We start from the raw sequence: 17,588 nt of genomic DNA on the forward strand, positions 1-17,588 counted from the left end.
CTGGGCCTGAGCTCAGCAGCTGTGTAAAACACACACACGAGCCGGACAGAATTGTTCAAATGATTGCAACTTCACGATCTGTAACGTTGACAATGCTGCCAGTGGCACGCGACTTCAATAATGACGACATGGGTCAATCAGGAGGGTGTTGAGAACGACGATAACGCTCCAGACGAAGGCGGTGTGTGCCACAGCAATCGCCAAATACCGGCACGATACAGTGTGGACCGATACAATTATCGGTGGATCTTATATTGTCAAATGTATATATATCGTGGAGCAGAGCGCGTTTAGCGGCACTGTAAACTCCAACAGATTGTTGTGTTTGACCAGGTACGACCCACTGGTCTGTGTAGCCTCTTGTTTTAGAAGCGACCTGGCTTTCACAAATGATTGCTCAACGAAGTGGCTTATCATCGTGTAGAAATGTATAGCAGCCAAATGCTTTTAAACACACGAGTCTAAATGTGGAGGGGGGAAAACCAAGGAACCGGAGAAAAATCCACGCGACCACGGGGAGAGAGAGAGACACGCAAACTCCAAATATACAGCAGCAGCAGCAGGCGTCGGGGTTGGGATCGAACCCACGACCTCCCATATACCAGGCAAGGGAGTTAACATCTCGCCAGCGCACTGCTTGTGTATGTATCCTGAATGGCACGTACATGCGAGTGCATGACACAAGCTGCGTACAAGGCTGTAACACAAACCCTCGCACACAGTTCCACGAGGTGCGTATTGCCAGCAATGTCACGGGGCAGCAACACGGGCAAGTGCAAAGCAAATGGAACTCTGGAGCTGAAGAAGTGCACAATGTGCTGCTGCTGCTGCTGCCCGGTGCTTCACACTGCTGCTCACTGCTGCTGCCAAATGCCCAGCTCTGCCCAGCGCTTCCGGGATTATTAGAGTGGTAATTCACGTTCCCCGCTCCTATAATCTTCAATTTCTTTGGCAGATCGAATTTGTACAGCCAAAAACTCACAATATCCACGCTTTAAGCTCTTGCGCCCCTGCTGTGACGATGCGGGACCTGCCGCTTGTTGTCTGAAGACTCCGCAGTCACTGCCCTATGCAGCTGAAACACGCCGTGTTACCTAGCAAAGCACTTGCTTTATTGCCATATTCTGGTTTTAATTAGGATAGCACCAAAGTGTCTGTGAACCTGAACAATTAACTCATGCCAGTCCCCACCCTTGACGATCAGTGCTGATTGTCGGAGTAACCCACCTGTGGGATTAGTGCTGGGCGCTCTCCTTCGACACAAACTCTCTGGTGAAGGCCTCTCATCGTGGCCAGCAGACATCGACATTGGAATCTCGCTGCTGCTGCTTCTGCTTGTGCTGCTGCAGCTGCTGCTGCTGCTTCTGCTGGTGCTGCTGCTGGTGCTGCTGGTGCAGCTGCTGCTGGTGCAGCTGCTGCTGGTGCAGCTGCTGCTGGTGCAGCTGCTGCTGCTGCTGCTGCTGCTGGGGCATTATTCTGCTGCTGGCATTGTGCACTCGAATAGTAATGGAGTACTCACTCATGCTTTGACTTTTTGGTACATTTTAACGGGGTTTGTTTGTTTGTTTTGAATGCAAAAATAAAGAGCGTTTATTTAGTTTGGTTCAAGAAAGTCGTCATCTGTGCACATAGAAGTGTTCAGAGGCAACACATTTAGGACCATGTCAGCTGTGTTAAGTTGTTAAAACACCAAACAGAAACCTTTTGCAAGGAATCAGTCTGCATTAACCACATATAATGGTGGTGAACATGCAATAAAAAACATGCTCTGGTAGTATATGATGATGCATTGTCTTTGAAACTGATTGGTCCACACCAGAGACGGCTTTCTTTAGAGCCTCGTCTCACACAGTGTTAGACAAGAGGACGCCACAAGACGAACAGCACAAAGACTGCATTATCAGAGTAATGAGAGCTCGGGGTGAGCATCTACATCATGAGACCTCCTTTGCCGTAACCAAAATATAAGAATAGGTTTTGCCAGAAAGGGTAAAACCTATTCTTATATTTTTATACTGGCAATGGGGGTTTCATGATTAAATGTGGGACCTTTTGCCACTCCGTAAAAATACCGTTGCAATCAATCCAGGTTGAGACTTTTGTTATTGAATGTGGCATAAGACAAAATGGAAAGAACCTTTATGAAATAAGACGAAGATCCCCGACATAGCCTTCAACAGACTGTTGGGGCAAGTGCTGTCAGCGAGTTGCACCTGTGGAAGGTAGCAGGGCACACGAGGGGGTGGGTGGCCAGCACCACGCCCGGCCACCTTTGGCCCCCCAGTGCTGATTGATGCTTTGCACACCGCAAGAAGGTTGAGTCGACGTAGGGGAGGCCAGGGACTTGGGTTGCCGAATTCTAAGCGCAGTGTATTAGCCACTCTGCCACCACTCCGCATCAAATAGGAGTCCAGTGCATGACATTGCTAATGCAGCTGAGCACCCCGCTCCCGATAAGAGTGGCACAGGGCTTCATGTTCTCCTTATCTCTGCCATCACTTCTCACCAACGCGAGGCGGCCTGTCATCCTGACCCCAGCCCCCACCACGAGTCGTGGTTTGTAGATTGTGGCACTGGGCGATGCGCGCAGGGATCGTGGTCCCGTCCTAAGATATCACTCTGGACAACTCCTGGTGGAATTGTGATCCTTCCGTGGCGATTCACGCGTTCAATTCTACACGCATGAGTGGAGCATCTGTGCATATGTGTGCGTGTATACGTGGGTGTGTATAGGTGCTCGCTAACGGCACTTGCCCAACAGGTAGCTAAAGGCTATACAGTATGTAGGATCTTTGTACGTATATTTGTATATAAATATATTTAATCGAGTGGGGAGCGGTAGTGCAGTGGTTAGTGCACTGTGCCACAAACCTGGCGACACGTTCCAGTCCTGCTCATGACCAATAACAGTGGCAATTATATATACCGATCATGGGACTTCCCTAGGTCTACTCAGCCTTAAATGAGTACCTGGTGCGGTGTGTTTACATCAACACCGGGGTGATGATGTCAGCAGGATGTGGTGTTGGCCACCAAACCCCTTCATATGTGCTCACTAACAGCACTTTCCCAACAGTGTGTAAAGGCTATACATGGGGTCTTTGTCTTTATAGTGTACATGAATAAGGGAGTGTGTGTGTGTATAGATGTGAGTCAGTATCCAGTTATATGATAGTCCCAGCAGACTTGGTATTAGACCTGGTGGTCCTGTTGATAATTCCTGTGGTCCAGGCGAAGTCCTGGTGGTTTCGACGGTCTGAGTCGTATTTGACCCAGTGGCCTCGTGGTATTAGCCCAGAGGTCCCGGTGGCGGTCCTGGTGGTTCCAGTGCTCCACTTGTTAGTTTTAAGTGACATTGGTATGCCCTGCATTCGTTCTGTTCTGGTTGTCCAACGAGTGGCCTCGGGATGGCCACGGGGCCTTGTTTGGAGCTCCTGTTGGGCTTAGAAGCCGGCTGCCTTGTGTATGTGCGAGGTCATACACCCATTTGTTCCACGTATTGTATAGCATAAGCCTCGACTAGGCCATCCGGGTCCATGGTGCCTGGAGTCAGGCCACTTATTCTGCACACGAGGCATCGGCAATACCGGCAGTTGCGTTTGTCTCGACCAGACACGCCTTTGAAATGTTCGCTTTGCAGAATCATCGGCCATGTTTCCTAAGTAATCCCATGAGGCCAGCCATTCCCCACGGGCCCTCCCAAGACTCCACGATTCGGATCCCGTTTTGAATAATGCTCGATTACGAGAATTGTGATCATAGACTAGTAATTGTGATGACCACCCAACTCAATATAGGTTCATAACGCCTTGTGGATTATATTGATTGATGCTGAGGCGTCGTGTGTGCTTGACAAACATCCTCGTTGCACAGCTTTCAAAAATTAACAGACGTTCATTCAAATCGAAGACATCCCCCTCTAATGTTTATTGGATGGTAAAGTGCTGCTGTGTTGTTCGACCTCACCCACACCTTGGAACAGCAACTGTCGGCAAATTCCCTATACGGTTGAGTGTAGCTGTAGCTTCCCAATATACACGTCTGTCAGGAATTCTAATGGAAGAGATGTGCAGATGGTTAGAGATGAGCCTGATAAGGCATGGAGCGCACCACAGTACAGGACAGTTTTATAGCGTTTCTTTCCTGTGAGAAAAAAATACATCAGGAAGCTCTGATCCCATAATAGATAACCTTTATTTATTTTGGTCTGGGATATCTTACATCAGAGATGGTCAGTGGTGATAGGATAGCAAAACGGATCTATGAATGTTTCGGATGATGGACACCATTTGTACTTCACTGTTCTCTCTCTGTAGCAGTGGCTGACCAATGTTGACTGTGCCTGGGAATTGAACTTAGGTGGCAATATTCATAGCGCAATGAGCTAACCACTGCGCCACCGCTCCCATTGTACACGCTGGCCAGATGTTGAGAGAGGTGGGGGTACCCACACTTTACTCCACCACGTGGTGTTCAGCAATGCATCTCTTGCAGCAACATCAGCTGTACAGAATCGAGCACTTCATATCGTGACATGTCAAGATGGCTTTTGATCATTGTCATTTCATTGGCAGCTGCAGAACTTTGCTTTTGGGAAACAACAGAAGCCTTTACAAGGCGTACTTTTTGCGATAAATTGGTCATTTAGTCTCCTCTTTTCTACACAATCATTGGACCATTTATGGGTGTCTGAGACCTGACAAGTATTTAGTTCTGACAGGCAATTGACATTTATGGATGTGGCAAATCAAATAACCGGAATGGTGAAAAATCAATATCACCGGTAATAGCCATTCAGAGGCTGAGCTGCTCTGCTGCAAATAGAAGCAGCTTGATTTCTGTGATGAATTATAGCAATAAATTATAGCAATCTGGCGCAGGGATTGCCACTGTGATTGTCCCAACACATCTGCCGCAGAGATGCAGAGGTGTGAGTTGGGACCAGGCAGTTAGGCTGCGATGCACGAAGCAGCTTCCACTCAACTTACAAAGCCGAGGGTGCTCCACTGGGCATTCCCGATGCTTTCACTGAACCTGTTTGGAAGGTTCGTGCTCGCCAACTGTGACCGTATCGCTACGGTCGACTTGGTAAACAGAGAAAGTGCGTCTTTGCCCACGTGTAGCCGTGCCTGCGTGTCGCGCAATGGCAGCAGGCAGCGTGCAACGTGAAGGTGGATTTGCATTAACCGTGGGGGATCGATGCGCACGCCTTCACATCGGCGTTCCTTTGTGCGCGGGGAACGCTGCGCCGGTGGTTTGAGCGTCACGGCCGAGTTGGCGTGACGTCGTCCCCTTGTGAAATGTTGCGCTTCGCTCAACTGCGGCTCACGTGGTCACCCCCGGGGAGGTGATTGAGAGGATACCGACACCTGTGCTGTGGTCACGGGGTGTACCCACAACACGGCGATGTGCTGCTTGTAGCTTTCTACGTTCTTAAAGACATTTACGCGTACAAGGCATCGTTGTGTATTAGCATCTTTAAAATGACTAATGTCACGGCGGACTGATGAATTGTCATAGCTTATTTTTTAATTATTTTATTTGGTGGTCATGTGATAGGTTGCTCGTGGGTGTGGGGGGAAATTGATCAAAGACAAGTTCAGCCTTTCCTGCCTCTGAGTACGTGAATAAAGGCACGAGCTATCGCATATCCAACATTTGACGACATTCCAAAAAACTTGTGGTCTCCTCGAGAACAGGGGGCCTGAGACCATCAACGCCGATGAGCACGGTTGGCTACGCACGGTGCGGAAGAAGTCAACGTACGTACGTGCAAGCCACTCGGTGTGATTGCGATTGCTGAAGCTCGCTTTCAAATGCAGGATCCCGCTTGTTTCTGGCTCTGAGCTCTGATGCAAGCCGGGACATTCGTTTCGATCCCTGCAGTGCTGTTGTAAGCGGCATTGTGGATCCGCTCATCCGTACCGAACACCGCGCGCTCGATAAATGCCACGCAGAGCTGCGAATAGCTCAGGTGCAGCCTGTGCATGTTCAATTTTCTGTGCCGCTGTAGCCTCCTATCCGCTGTGCTGTACGGCTTTAACATCAAAACAGAGTCCTTTTTGTGAATTAAAGAGTTAAAGTCTTCCTATTTGGCAACTCTCTGTGTGGAGTGTGGATGTTCTCCGCCTGTTCTCCGTCTGTTCTGCACCGGTTCCCTGCGGGCTCTCCGATTTCCTCCCGGAGCTAAATACGCACGATGACTTTCGTGTTGGCCCAACATCCCAAATGAGTAGGACGCTCTGACAAAAGAGTCTCTTTTTGGACTTGGTATGGCTTTCCTGGATAAACAAGCGGAATAAATATTAGTAAAATGAATAACCAATTATTATCCTCCCCTGCGTCGATAAAATGAGTACCGCTTTGGCCGCAATGGTTCTACGGGAGGGGGGGGCCCTGGGTCCTGTCACAGCATCACGGAGGAGACGACAGCTTGGGTTGTTAGCAGGAACGCACTTTGACTTGAGAAGCACTGAAGGTTGAACATACAAACATTTACGAGGCTCCCGGAGCACTCTGTTTTTTTAAAACCTTACTGATTGTTTTCTTTTGCCATTGCAGAGTTGCTCGAGTGTGCTTTATCCAGCCCTGATGTGAGCAGGAATCACGCATGCTCTCAAGCACAGAGGTGGACTGAGCCCTGTGATGAAGGCAGCAGTAGGCGGGCACGGTTGTGAACCCGGAGGCTTTAGTATAGTCCACGTGTTACTCTTATTGGGGTTACTTAGCGCTATCACCTACAGACGTGCTCTTCCGTGCAATGGTTTAATCCCCGAATGCTTGATGTCATTTTAAATATACCGTGAGAGTGACTTCAGAAGAAAGTCATAAAAGTAGAAAGCAGCTGCTTGTTCAAACAGACGTTGGGCAACACTCCTCGTAAACCATTGGCAACCCTGAGCCAGCAGTGGGGATTCCACGTTGCTACGGTGGACGTCAGTCGTGCTATAGGACAAACCACTATTGACCGTCCACAAAGTGTGACTCATGTTATTGATCGTGGAAGGATAAAAGACTTCCAACCGAGACGTGCACTCTTTAACTCTCACGTCGCCGCCTCCTGCACTGGTCCTCCCGCAGCGCCACTGGCCAGAGAACCCTGACACCCCTGGCCACCTGTGGCCACCCGTGGCCACCCGTGGCCACGCAGTGGATGAGAGCCGCTTTTCCGTGATGCCGTGAAGAGATGTAACATTCCTCCATCACTTTATTGTTCCTTCGTTTTTGAGGTGTTACAACAGATCGTGCAGTTGATTGCAAAATAATGTAATGAAGCTGTAAATAATAGTTTGACGATTCCTTTGTAAGCGATGATGCCAGACGTGGCAAGGTCCGTGCGTTACCCTCGTTTGTTTGCTGCCAGAGTCCGTCAGCTGTGACAGCATCCAGCATCTTTGGGGGACAAGCGCCAGGAAGTCGGAATAAAATCCAGGAAGTCCAATAATAACAAGTGGCCAGTTAAACGCTTGTAAACGTGCCACTTTCATTTGTTTGCCTATGTAGGGTGGTGGAGGGTCGTCGTATACAAACCTGGCCAGCTCATTACGTGGTCTAACCCAAAAAAAAATCGGTCGTAAATCATCATGATGATGTTCGCTGAACAGAACCTGCGTGTTTATTTAAACGGCATTTGCTCATGCGATATTTGAATGGACAGCGCACGGCGTTCCGGCTGGTGGCTGGCACAGCGCTCCCCGGATCGTCATCTGAGTCGGTGAACCCATGGCACCGGGGTCTGTCTCGTGATCTCCTCCGGCCAGCGAGCCTTCCAACACTTCACGTGGCCTCGAAGTGCACCCGGCCTGGCACAGGCGTTGGCGCCGTGCTCCCGCCACGGTCGCCGAGTGGCGAATGGCGGCCGCTGTCTTCCTGTGTATTTCCGAGTTGTGCCGTGGCGCCTTCGGTTCCCGTTTGGGTGACGGGCGCACGTCGAAAGTGCTGGGTGCCGTATTTGAAGGGACGGTGATTCGCACTCTGATTTGGTTTCCAGTGACTCTGCGTGCTGCTCAGACAATCGTCTCCAATTACAAGGCAGCCACTCCACCCTGCTTATGGCCTGGTGAGACGCCATCCATAGGGTACGTTTTGTGGTGCGAACTTGAATGTACGTGGAGGAAAAAAAATCACATTCGTTCATTCGCGTAGTCAACATGGTTGTAGTAAAATTAATTTATGATATGACTTTCATTCACGGAATACTTCACTCGCTGACGTTCGTGCAAGTTTTAGCGCTTTTGTCAATCCACTGATGGATGTAGGCTGCCCATGGCGTACGCATCGGGGGAGTTATTTAGCCAAGCTCCATCGTGCTGGTCAGTGCAGGCTGGCGATGGTGGAGAGCATGGACGTGGGGTGGGGGGCATAGAAGTACAGTACGACAGTGGGTTTTAAGCGGCTGCCCTGACAATCCACAAAGCAGGCCTCTGTCACATGGCCTCCAAGCTAAATAAAGGCGTGTGGCTGCGCTGAAGCACAAACATCCTGAGAGTCACTGACAACTCGAATTGCCTCTCTGCTCCAAGCACAAATGCAGAGGTCTTCACCTCCGCTGGTGGCTCTGAGCCAGTCGCGAAAATCCCACGATCCCGTACGACAGCGCAATATTATTTGGACTCAATATGAAGACTGTAATGCACTGATACGAAATCACACGTACAGTATCGATGCGTGCGATAGAATAACGTGGTAAAAAAACATTACGTGACGTATTGTAACTGTACGCAATTTGAAAATGCCTCTCGTAATAATGACGATGTAATCAGCTGCGAAGGCCGTGTCCATCATGGGTGTAGTTTCACCATGCTTCTCCACGACATTCATTGGTGGAGGGAAGGGAACATCGTCCCGGAGCGGTGCGGATGTCCCTTGCCGCTCACGTTAAGCCGTGGCTCGAACTCGGGCCGCTGGCTAACCACCACTGCGCTCCACTTGGCAACACCTGTGCTGTACCAAAATGTCCAATATCGCCCCAAGTAAACGTGTTTTCAATTTTTGTCTTGGGGAGAATCACGGAACCGACTGTTCCCATCGCCAGCAGACATGCATTCCTGAGGCGTGCCGTTCGGACAGAGCTATTTCCCCTTGTTGGGGGCGGATTGTGTAGAAGATTGCGCACACGATTGTGTACACGTGTCCGTGGGACAGCGAGCGCTCCAGACCTCTGATCTGAATGATCAACAAAGTTGGGGGGGGGGCGATTGTTTTGGAGCAACTGCCACGTGCCAGGGCCCCGCGGGGCGCAGGTGACACCCCGGATCCGAGTCTCGAGAAGCGAGAACGCGTCAATGACCCCCCCCCCCTCGCCAGCGAGTCCCCCTGGGACAGGCCACGTTCACCCCCCGCCGTGACCGCACGGGACGCGGGCCATGCCACTGAGACCATCGGCACGGGGGCGGGGGGGATATTGAGTCCACACGGCGAATAGTGAGTGGGTCGACCCGGGATTGTCATAAACGTCACGAACCGCAGCCAGGACATTCCACTTTTCTCTGCTGGCCAGATGACTCCCACATGCAAAAACATTTGTTGTGGAATTGGCCAAACGTTTTGAGCAGGGACCTTGTTGACGAGAGGCTTCTGAGGCTTCCCTTGATAAGTAACTGCTTTGCGAATGCGATCTTCAGGGTTTGCCTATTGCTAGTCTTGTTCATCAATCTGCTCGCACACCACGACACACTGCGGTTTGTGTTACGCAAGCAGCGGGCCCTTGATTACGCTCGCCCCAAATCGATGTTGCCCGAAAGGACCACCACCTACATGGCGACTTGAAACTGGAACCATATGTGGCCCGACGCGTCTCCCAGCTTCGGGGAGGCTGTGTCAGATATCCCCGAGGCAACACACGCACCAATAACCTGCACTTAATTTACTCGGGGATAAAATTTTAATTTGTACGCAGCGGTTCCACGCCAGAGGATTGTGGTCCCTCGGGGACCGGTAGAATGAACAGCATGGGTTGCACAAAAGTGCATTCCATAAATGAGAGCGTTGACGTTTGAGCGACGGCTATTTGTTTGGCGGTGCGTGAACATCGGTGCTCCACGCAGTGGCTGCGTGTCATTCACAAGGAGTGCAAGGCTAACGCCGTGCATTGAACAGCACTCCTTTTGCAAACGCAAATAACCCCGAGCGTGTTGCAGCTTTCCGTGCCAGCACGTAACGTGCGGCCCGCTCCGCTGCTGCTGCGCCCGTTAGCGAATGGAATGAGAAACGTCCACGCGACGTCGCGCGGCTTTTGAGGCAAATGTCGCCTCTTCGAGCTGCTCCCGCTCGCCAGCCACGGCTCAGAAACGTCGGCGACTGCGCCGCTCGTGCTGGGAGTGCGAGAGGCCGGCTGCCTGCAGCGTGTCGGAGACCCCTCGCGGGCTGCGTGCCCATGGGCATCGCCGTGGCGGCGGCGGCACGCGGGCATCCGTGTTGTCGCTGGAAGGTGGAAAAAAGTGGCTTGTGGACCAGGCGGAGCTGGCGTGGTGCCCTGTCCAACATAATACAGCAGGACAAAGACAACAGTTTTGCCTTCCTATTATCTGTCGTGTAATCCTTGTTAGGAGTTGTTGTTCGTGAAAGAGTCAACAGTCAAAATGGTTTCCCGTGGCTACAGTGAGCGGTGCGGTGGTGCTTATCTCCTGTTTGCAGCGCTGCAGAGGCAGTCGTTGGAATTTCCCATTCCTATGGCAGGGACGACCACTCTTGACGGACTCGTGGTTCCTGATTTCTTCGACTCCGAGGAATGACGACGACGATGGGCCGAGTCAAACTGCCCAACCAGGATATTGAACTCGCAACCTTCCGCTTGCGAACCGCTCGCTCAACCGCTAAGCCACCTGGCGGCCTCGGTAACCACTGACCCCCTCCTCAGTCACGTGCCGTGTCCACCACTGGCCCCTCAGTCACGTGCCGTGTCCACCACTGGCTCCGAAGCGGAGAGGGCGACGAGCCCGTGCCCTTGTGGCGTCGTCCACGTGGAGCTGTCCGTGCTGCCGTGACGCCGCCGCCGTGTTGCACGTCGGCTGTTGCGCCACGCTGCCGTTGTAATGATTCACCAGCCGCCAGTCAATGAATTACCAGGATTCAGGGTCACGCTTTGACTCGAGAAGGGATCATCGGTGTTTGTCGTGCCGTTGCGCAGGCAGAACCTCGTGGCCGCTCAGCGGTCCCGTCATACACAAATCACATTCGCAACATATACGAATCGGACGTAATCGAGTTTTACAGCCGGTGACGCATTGCGCGGACCGTTCAAAGTTGAAACTATTTGAATAATAATCGACTCACGATGCCTCGCTCCGTGCCGCGTTAACTATCTTGCGCACGTGATGGCCAAACCAATCTAATCTTCTCCTGTCCGTGGAACATCAAGATAATAGAAATACTATCTGTCACGACTCCTTTTACAGGCGGTATTACGTCGCGACATTCAACGTGAATTGCGTCTTTTTTTTTTCTGCACGCAGCTGGCTTAGACCAGAGGCCGCACGTTGAGGCCTGCTGCGGTGAGGATCGCTTTACACGACGGCGCAATCGCCCAGCACCCTAGAAAGCATGAACACGGCGCACCATCTGTGCGCTGTGCCCCAGTGAGGAGGCCACACAGAGCTGACGTAATTTGTGCGGTCTCCGCACTTATGCAATCGTGGCCGAGTGTTCTGGTGACCATGAAAGATAAGCTCTCGTCATGACCCCTCGTGTCCCTCGTCTGCTGCGTGTAAACACACCGATTTGACTGCTCTCTCTCTCTCTGAAGGAGATCGATGTTCGGTAAACCAGGAGACTTGATGACGGTAATTGTGGTTATTTCGTGTTGAGAATGATGAGAAATGTGGCCTTCAACGACCCAAGATGCAGCCCCAAGTTTCCCTTGTGGCGTGTATGGCAGATTGCACGGTCTTGCATCAAGTTCAAGTTGAACCAGGCGATAACTCAAGAGACCAGGATAAAGGAGTCTCATTTACAAGAGTGACTTGGGTCACCGACATAACGAAAAGACGAATTGTGAACCAGCTGGACTGAACTCATCTCTGAGTCGCAAAAGAGATCAACAGACGTGTCTCCTTCATACAGCTGCCTCTCCACATAAGAGACTCAGCCAGTGCTCTCTGAGCAGAAGTGCTTGGGCAGTGTCATATCAACGCGGAGGCCCATTCCCATGGCCACAAGGAGCCAGGATCAACTGGCCCAGTTCCGGCCCAGAAACAGCATCGACGCCGGGAGGTGGTCCCATGGGCAGCGACCCTCCGGGGCCTCCCCTCTCGTACATCTCCCCATCAGCTCTCCTCCGCACCCTCTCACACATGGGGGTGGAGGTAAGGGAAGCAATCGTTTTGTTTTCAACAAACGGGGCGCTGGGACACGCGTGTCCCACACGGGGCCCTGGGACACGCGTGTGTGTCACACACGGGGCCCTGGGACACGCTGGGACACACTGGGACACGCGTGTCACACACGGGGCCTTGGAACACGCATGTCACACACGGGGAGCTGGGACACGCTGGGACACGCTGGGACACGCGTGTCACACACGGGGAGCTGGGACACGCGTGTCTCACACGGGGCGCTGGGACATGTGTGTCACACACGGGGCCCTGGAACACGCTGGGACACGCGTGTCACACACGGGGCGCTGGGACACACGTGTCACACACGGGGCCCTGGAACACGCATGTCACACACGGGGAGCTGGGACACGCTGTGACACGCTGGGACATGCTGGGACACGCGTATCACACACGGGGAGCTGGGACACACGTGTCCCACACGGGGCCCTGGGACACGCTGGGACACACGTGTCACACACGGGGCGCTGGGACACGCATGTCTCATATCCGCGACAGCTGTTCTTGGCGCCTGCTCGGCTCCAGTGATATCCACCATCTGGTTGTGTTTTACTCTGATCTCTATTTGCTCGTTTTCCCCTCTGATTTGCTGTTTGCTTCATCGCTGTACTTTGTTTTTTGATGTTGTTGCTTTCGTCATTTTGGTGACCCGGGTCACTCGTCAGAGTTAAACTTATCCTGGCCTCGTGAGTCATCATCTGCTTCAACAAAATCAACTTGAAACTCAACTTCCTTTCATGCCGTGTGCACGATATGTTTTTACATTTTTCAGTTGTGTATTTGTCTAATGCGTCAGACGCGTAGTTTGGAAACACATCAGATAGATGTGTATATGTTTTAAAGGCGATGCACGAGCCATCAACATCTGGCACACAGCCTTGGGGATGAATGTCGGGCTTCCGTTGTTGTCCAACAAGTCGCAACAGGAAGCAACTGGTGTTGTCATCATTACCTGTCTGGCAGAAGTTTAGGACTTGAGTTGCTTTCTTTATGGAGAACCTGTGGTGTTAACCTGTCGAGTTTTCCATTAAGTTACCCTGGCATTCACGTTTCAGCTCATGACGATGATGATGGATTCAAGTTTAATTCATGGTGACGAGACGAGAGAGAAACTGCATTGCTTTCATGTCGGAAGCCAGCCGATAAGCACGACAAACACAACTACTCCCGTCCGCTCTGTGGTCTCGCGTTAACATTGTTGGCACCCACCGCGCACACGTCTTAAACTGCAGCTTGTTGTGGATTCTTGAAATAACTGTTCCCACGCTTAACCCTGTGAGCGCTCGTACATTTCACGCCGAATTCCTCATCGCCCCTCTTCCAACGTGAACCTCTCAACACGAACGACGTTGGCCAGAGCTCTGCAAGCCGCCACATGCCACCTGCTGTCGTCATCGCCGTCAACGCTCGCGTCTCGGTTGCAGCCGCTCCACCCGTGTTGAGACGTGCCCACGCGCATTGCAGTTGGCGCCACATCGCTTGCAGCTTCACTCTCTGCTAGATTTGAATTGCCTTGACCACTTGAGCATATTGGCACGAGACGGAGGAAAGTGGAAACAAATGACGACATGCGCAGTGGTGGACACCCTAGGGGCGATTTGCCCATGGATCGTGATGACGATGATGATGATGACTACCTAACAAGACTCAAATTAATATCCCAACTGTTCTTCAAATGTGCAGTTGTGCAAGGGTGCTGCCATCTTTGCTCATGTCAAGCATTTGCCATGTAATGATAAATGGAAGAATGTGAAAAACATTGGTCCACAAGTACCTGGGTCATTCCCCATTTCATGCATTTTTTTTACCAAAATAGCGCCAATAGGTGAATTTGGTACACATGTACAGTATATAACATTTTACATTTATAAAAATGTTGTGTAAAGAGTTTGATAAAAAATTCTGGTTGGAGGTTGACTCAGCCCATCATTTTCTAGGATCGATTAAAATGACTCCCACTTTGTGGGGAAGTCAACAGTGGATGACCTATGGATAGGCTCACCCCCACCATAGGAATGTGGAATTTCCACCACCGGCTCTGACAAGGAGCAGAGCTGTGCCTTGATCCTGAGCTCTCGTTCTCTGCTGCTGGTGGTGCATTCTGGGAGTTCGGGGACTCTCTTCACTTTGCTGCATTGCATCGCAGGAATTCGTTTTTTTTGCTGTCACCTTATCTCACCCGCACATGTTGACTGATAAGATGAGCAGCATCTGTCTCCCTGGGCTTGGGCAACTGCGCTCAAGCGTGGACTGCCCATCGCGGCGGATCGTAGCCACCGTTTGTGTAAGAGTTGTTGCTGCCTGGCCACATTGCGCGCCACGTGGCGTGTCTACACATGTCAACACGCCACCAGCGCTGTTATAACATTCACAGGACGTAGCATGAATGCGTTTTGTGATTCATACAAGAGATGCACGGATCATTTTTGTCACGAATCAATTTTGAAATGAATGCGTTTGTATGCGTCATCTGCCGAGCGTTGAAGTTGTCGTCAAACACGTCGCAATATTTGCTCATCGTCGTACGCGGTGTTACCTGACGTGCTTCAAGGTACATGGTGCGTGCCACGCAGTGGCACCGCAGTGGTGTCAGGCAGCGAGGGTGGTGGTGGTGTGCATTGTAAGTGCACCGGGTTTATTTAATCGGGGAGCATTCAGTCGGGGGAGCAGCAGAGTAAACTGGCAGTTTGCCGGTGAAATTTGACATTCCACCTTTGTCTGCAGTCAGCAGAAGGTTGTCAAATCCCGCACAGTTCATGTGACGCGCGTTCTGTTCTCGTTGCCTCTCGGCTGGTCGCCGGCGGGGCGGTTCTGGCCAAGGCCTTCTGTTGGCATGTTGGCACTGCGCCTGCGTGTGGCACGAAGCCGCAGTGCGCCGAGAATGGCCGAGTTATTAAACTGATGAATATGGCCTAAGACGTCATTCGTTGTGCTGTATAATGTTTCGACTAAATCGTGCGCTAACTCATCTCCTCGTGAGTATTTGTCCCAACACTAGCCACGACTGTGGTGCAGTGAATTTATTTTGTTTATTCAGTGTCCATTTAAAACGTACACTTTCATTCCTTTGTAATTCACCGCTGTTGCCTGCGTCTTTGTTTTGACCTCTCACCAGTGTCGCGGCGACTGGAGGATGCCTGTGAATGTCGGCACGGCGGTGTGCTGTGACCAGCGCGCTCTTCCACCTTTGTCTCTCCCATGGTGATTTTCACACCCAACCTTCATCGATGTTCACTGACCGCACTTTGTCCCTTCAGCCCAGGGGGGTGTCTCTGTGAGGGGCGGTGGCGGGGGCCGCTCTTTGTGATTGGAAGCTCCCTGCTGCTCGCTCCGTGTTGAATGCAGCTTTCACGTTCGGCAGAATCTGCATGCGCTGGCTGGATGCCTGGAAACTGTCCCACTGAACAGTGGCCGCTGCGATTGCCGTGATTGCCTGCGTCACGGTAGTTGATTGGGTAGAGCTCCCGCTGATTGACACGTGCCACCGTCGGTCGGCACGAGCCACCGTTGGTTGTCCTTGTCGGGCTCCGATGCTCCACGCGGCCACGGCAGCCGGGGCAGTGAATCTGCGAACGACGCCAGGCAGCCTCTGCAGCAGCCAATGGACAGGATCGTCAAGCTGTCCCTTGACTGACAGCCATTCAAGTCTTCTGCTATTAAACGGTTTTTGGCAGAGTGATTTAGCCAAATTTTTCACGACAATAATAATAACAATACTTAGGCATGTAACGATGTATCGATTCATCAATTTAGCTATTAAAACAGATGTTTAAACTCACGATACACGCGTGGCATCGTGTTGGTAGGGAATTATTATTGTTGTCTGTATGCAGTTTGTAGCCCCTGCAGGCACTAGAGGCGTTACATTAACAATGTAATTAAAATAATCGATCTTTGAAATATGACAACAATAAATGGTGACGGTCGAATTGCGAATGAGTGGATCGCTCGATGCTGAATATGAACGGGCACAGCGCAATGTATCCAGCAAGCCCCGCTGAGACTCACAATTCCGTCAAGTCGGTCCTGCCTTGGGCATGTTCGGCAGAGGAGTAGTTTGCGTGTTTGAAGGACAACAGGCTGCCTAGAGGAGCCCACGATGCGTACAAGGGGCTACCACTCGGACGTGCTGGCAGGCCACTTTATGGACAGATCTGCTGGGCGGCCATCTCCTGGCGACATCGGCCCAGCAGCCTCGGGGGGGTTCACAGAACTACGCCGTCAGTGCATTTGTAGATAACAATAAAATGTGATCATAATAATATTCACGTTTTGATCTGTGAAAATATCTCAGCTTATTTAGCTAAAATGTATCTTGCGATGTATCAAGGGAGAGGTGATGACGACGACGCAGAGAGACTCCATTGGTCACGGCCGTTCTTCATGTCACATTTAAAATAGCGCAAGGCCGCTTCTCTCTTCTCGAGCACGATAGCAGCAGCAGCAGCGATGATGATGATGATGCGTTGTTCACAGCTGTCAACCCACACGGTTCACCCCACATTCTTGTACAGGGGAATTGAGTTTTCAGGCCCATACGGCATACAGTCGTTTCAATACGGGCAAAAAACTATAATTTGTGTCTATTTGTTTGTGTTTCTCCCTTGTGATGGGACTTTGTAGGATGAACGTTGATGTTTATAAGGGGCACGTGGTGACCAATACGGTCTGAGTTGGTGCGTAGTAAGGTAGGGCACCGATAAGGGGTTGACAGGTTTGCGTTGTTCACTCGCTCGATGCCAGTGTCGGGTCTGCTTCTGGCCACGACGAGAGGGTTTCTGGAGAGAGTTCGTGTCGTCGTTTCTGCCGTTGCTCCTCCATGCAAGGAGCACAGACCACCGTGGGTTTACTGCGTGACTCCAGAGTTTGGGTCGCAAGGCCACAGTCGCACCACCGTGGCTTGTGACTTTACTTTTCCATTCATCGACGAGATGTGCGCGTCGGCCTGCTCGTGTTTTGATGCGATCTCTGCTTACACCTGTCCAAGCTGGGAGGTGCGATGTTTGGGTCTCAAATGAGCCGATCCGTCAACCCCCTTCCCCCCCCCCCCCCCCGCAGCAGGGATGACGAGCGAGGAAGGAGGAAGGGTGCGTGTCGCGTTCACGGTGTGGGTGGTCTCCGTGTCACCGCCCGGGCACTCCTCACTCTCAGACACGGACCACGCAGCCTTGGCCCTTACCCAGGAAAATCAATGGGTTTAAGGAAACCACTTTCACCAATCATTCCTAAACATGTAACGACCTCATTGAGGGCCAA

General features: G+C 51.5%; 1 protein-coding gene across 4 annotated transcripts in view; it reads left to right on the forward strand.

Annotated features, from left to right (window-relative positions):
* Positions 1-17,588, forward strand: part of XPA (XPA, DNA damage recognition and repair factor) — a 44,417-nt gene that overhangs the window by 14,677 nt on the left and 12,152 nt on the right. Inside the window, exon 2 of one of the 4 annotated variants that reach the window (XM_078600264.1) lies at positions 15,448-15,533. The exons of 2 other annotated variants lie outside the window; for them this stretch is intronic. In XM_078600264.1, coding sequence (XP_078456390.1) covers positions 15,531-15,533 — 3 coding nt within the window. In that variant the 5' untranslated portion in view covers positions 15,448-15,530. Of the gene's footprint in view, positions 1-7,641; positions 8,079-15,447; positions 15,534-17,588 lie in introns of those variants that run through there. One more of the 4 variants, XM_078600268.1, reaches the window with a different exon arrangement.

Source organism: Lampetra planeri, chromosome 13, assembly GCF_965212315.1.
Source record: "Lampetra planeri chromosome 13, kcLamPlan1.2.h2, whole genome shotgun sequence".
Lineage (NCBI taxonomy): Eukaryota > Metazoa > Chordata > Hyperoartia > Petromyzontiformes > Petromyzontidae > Lampetra > Lampetra planeri.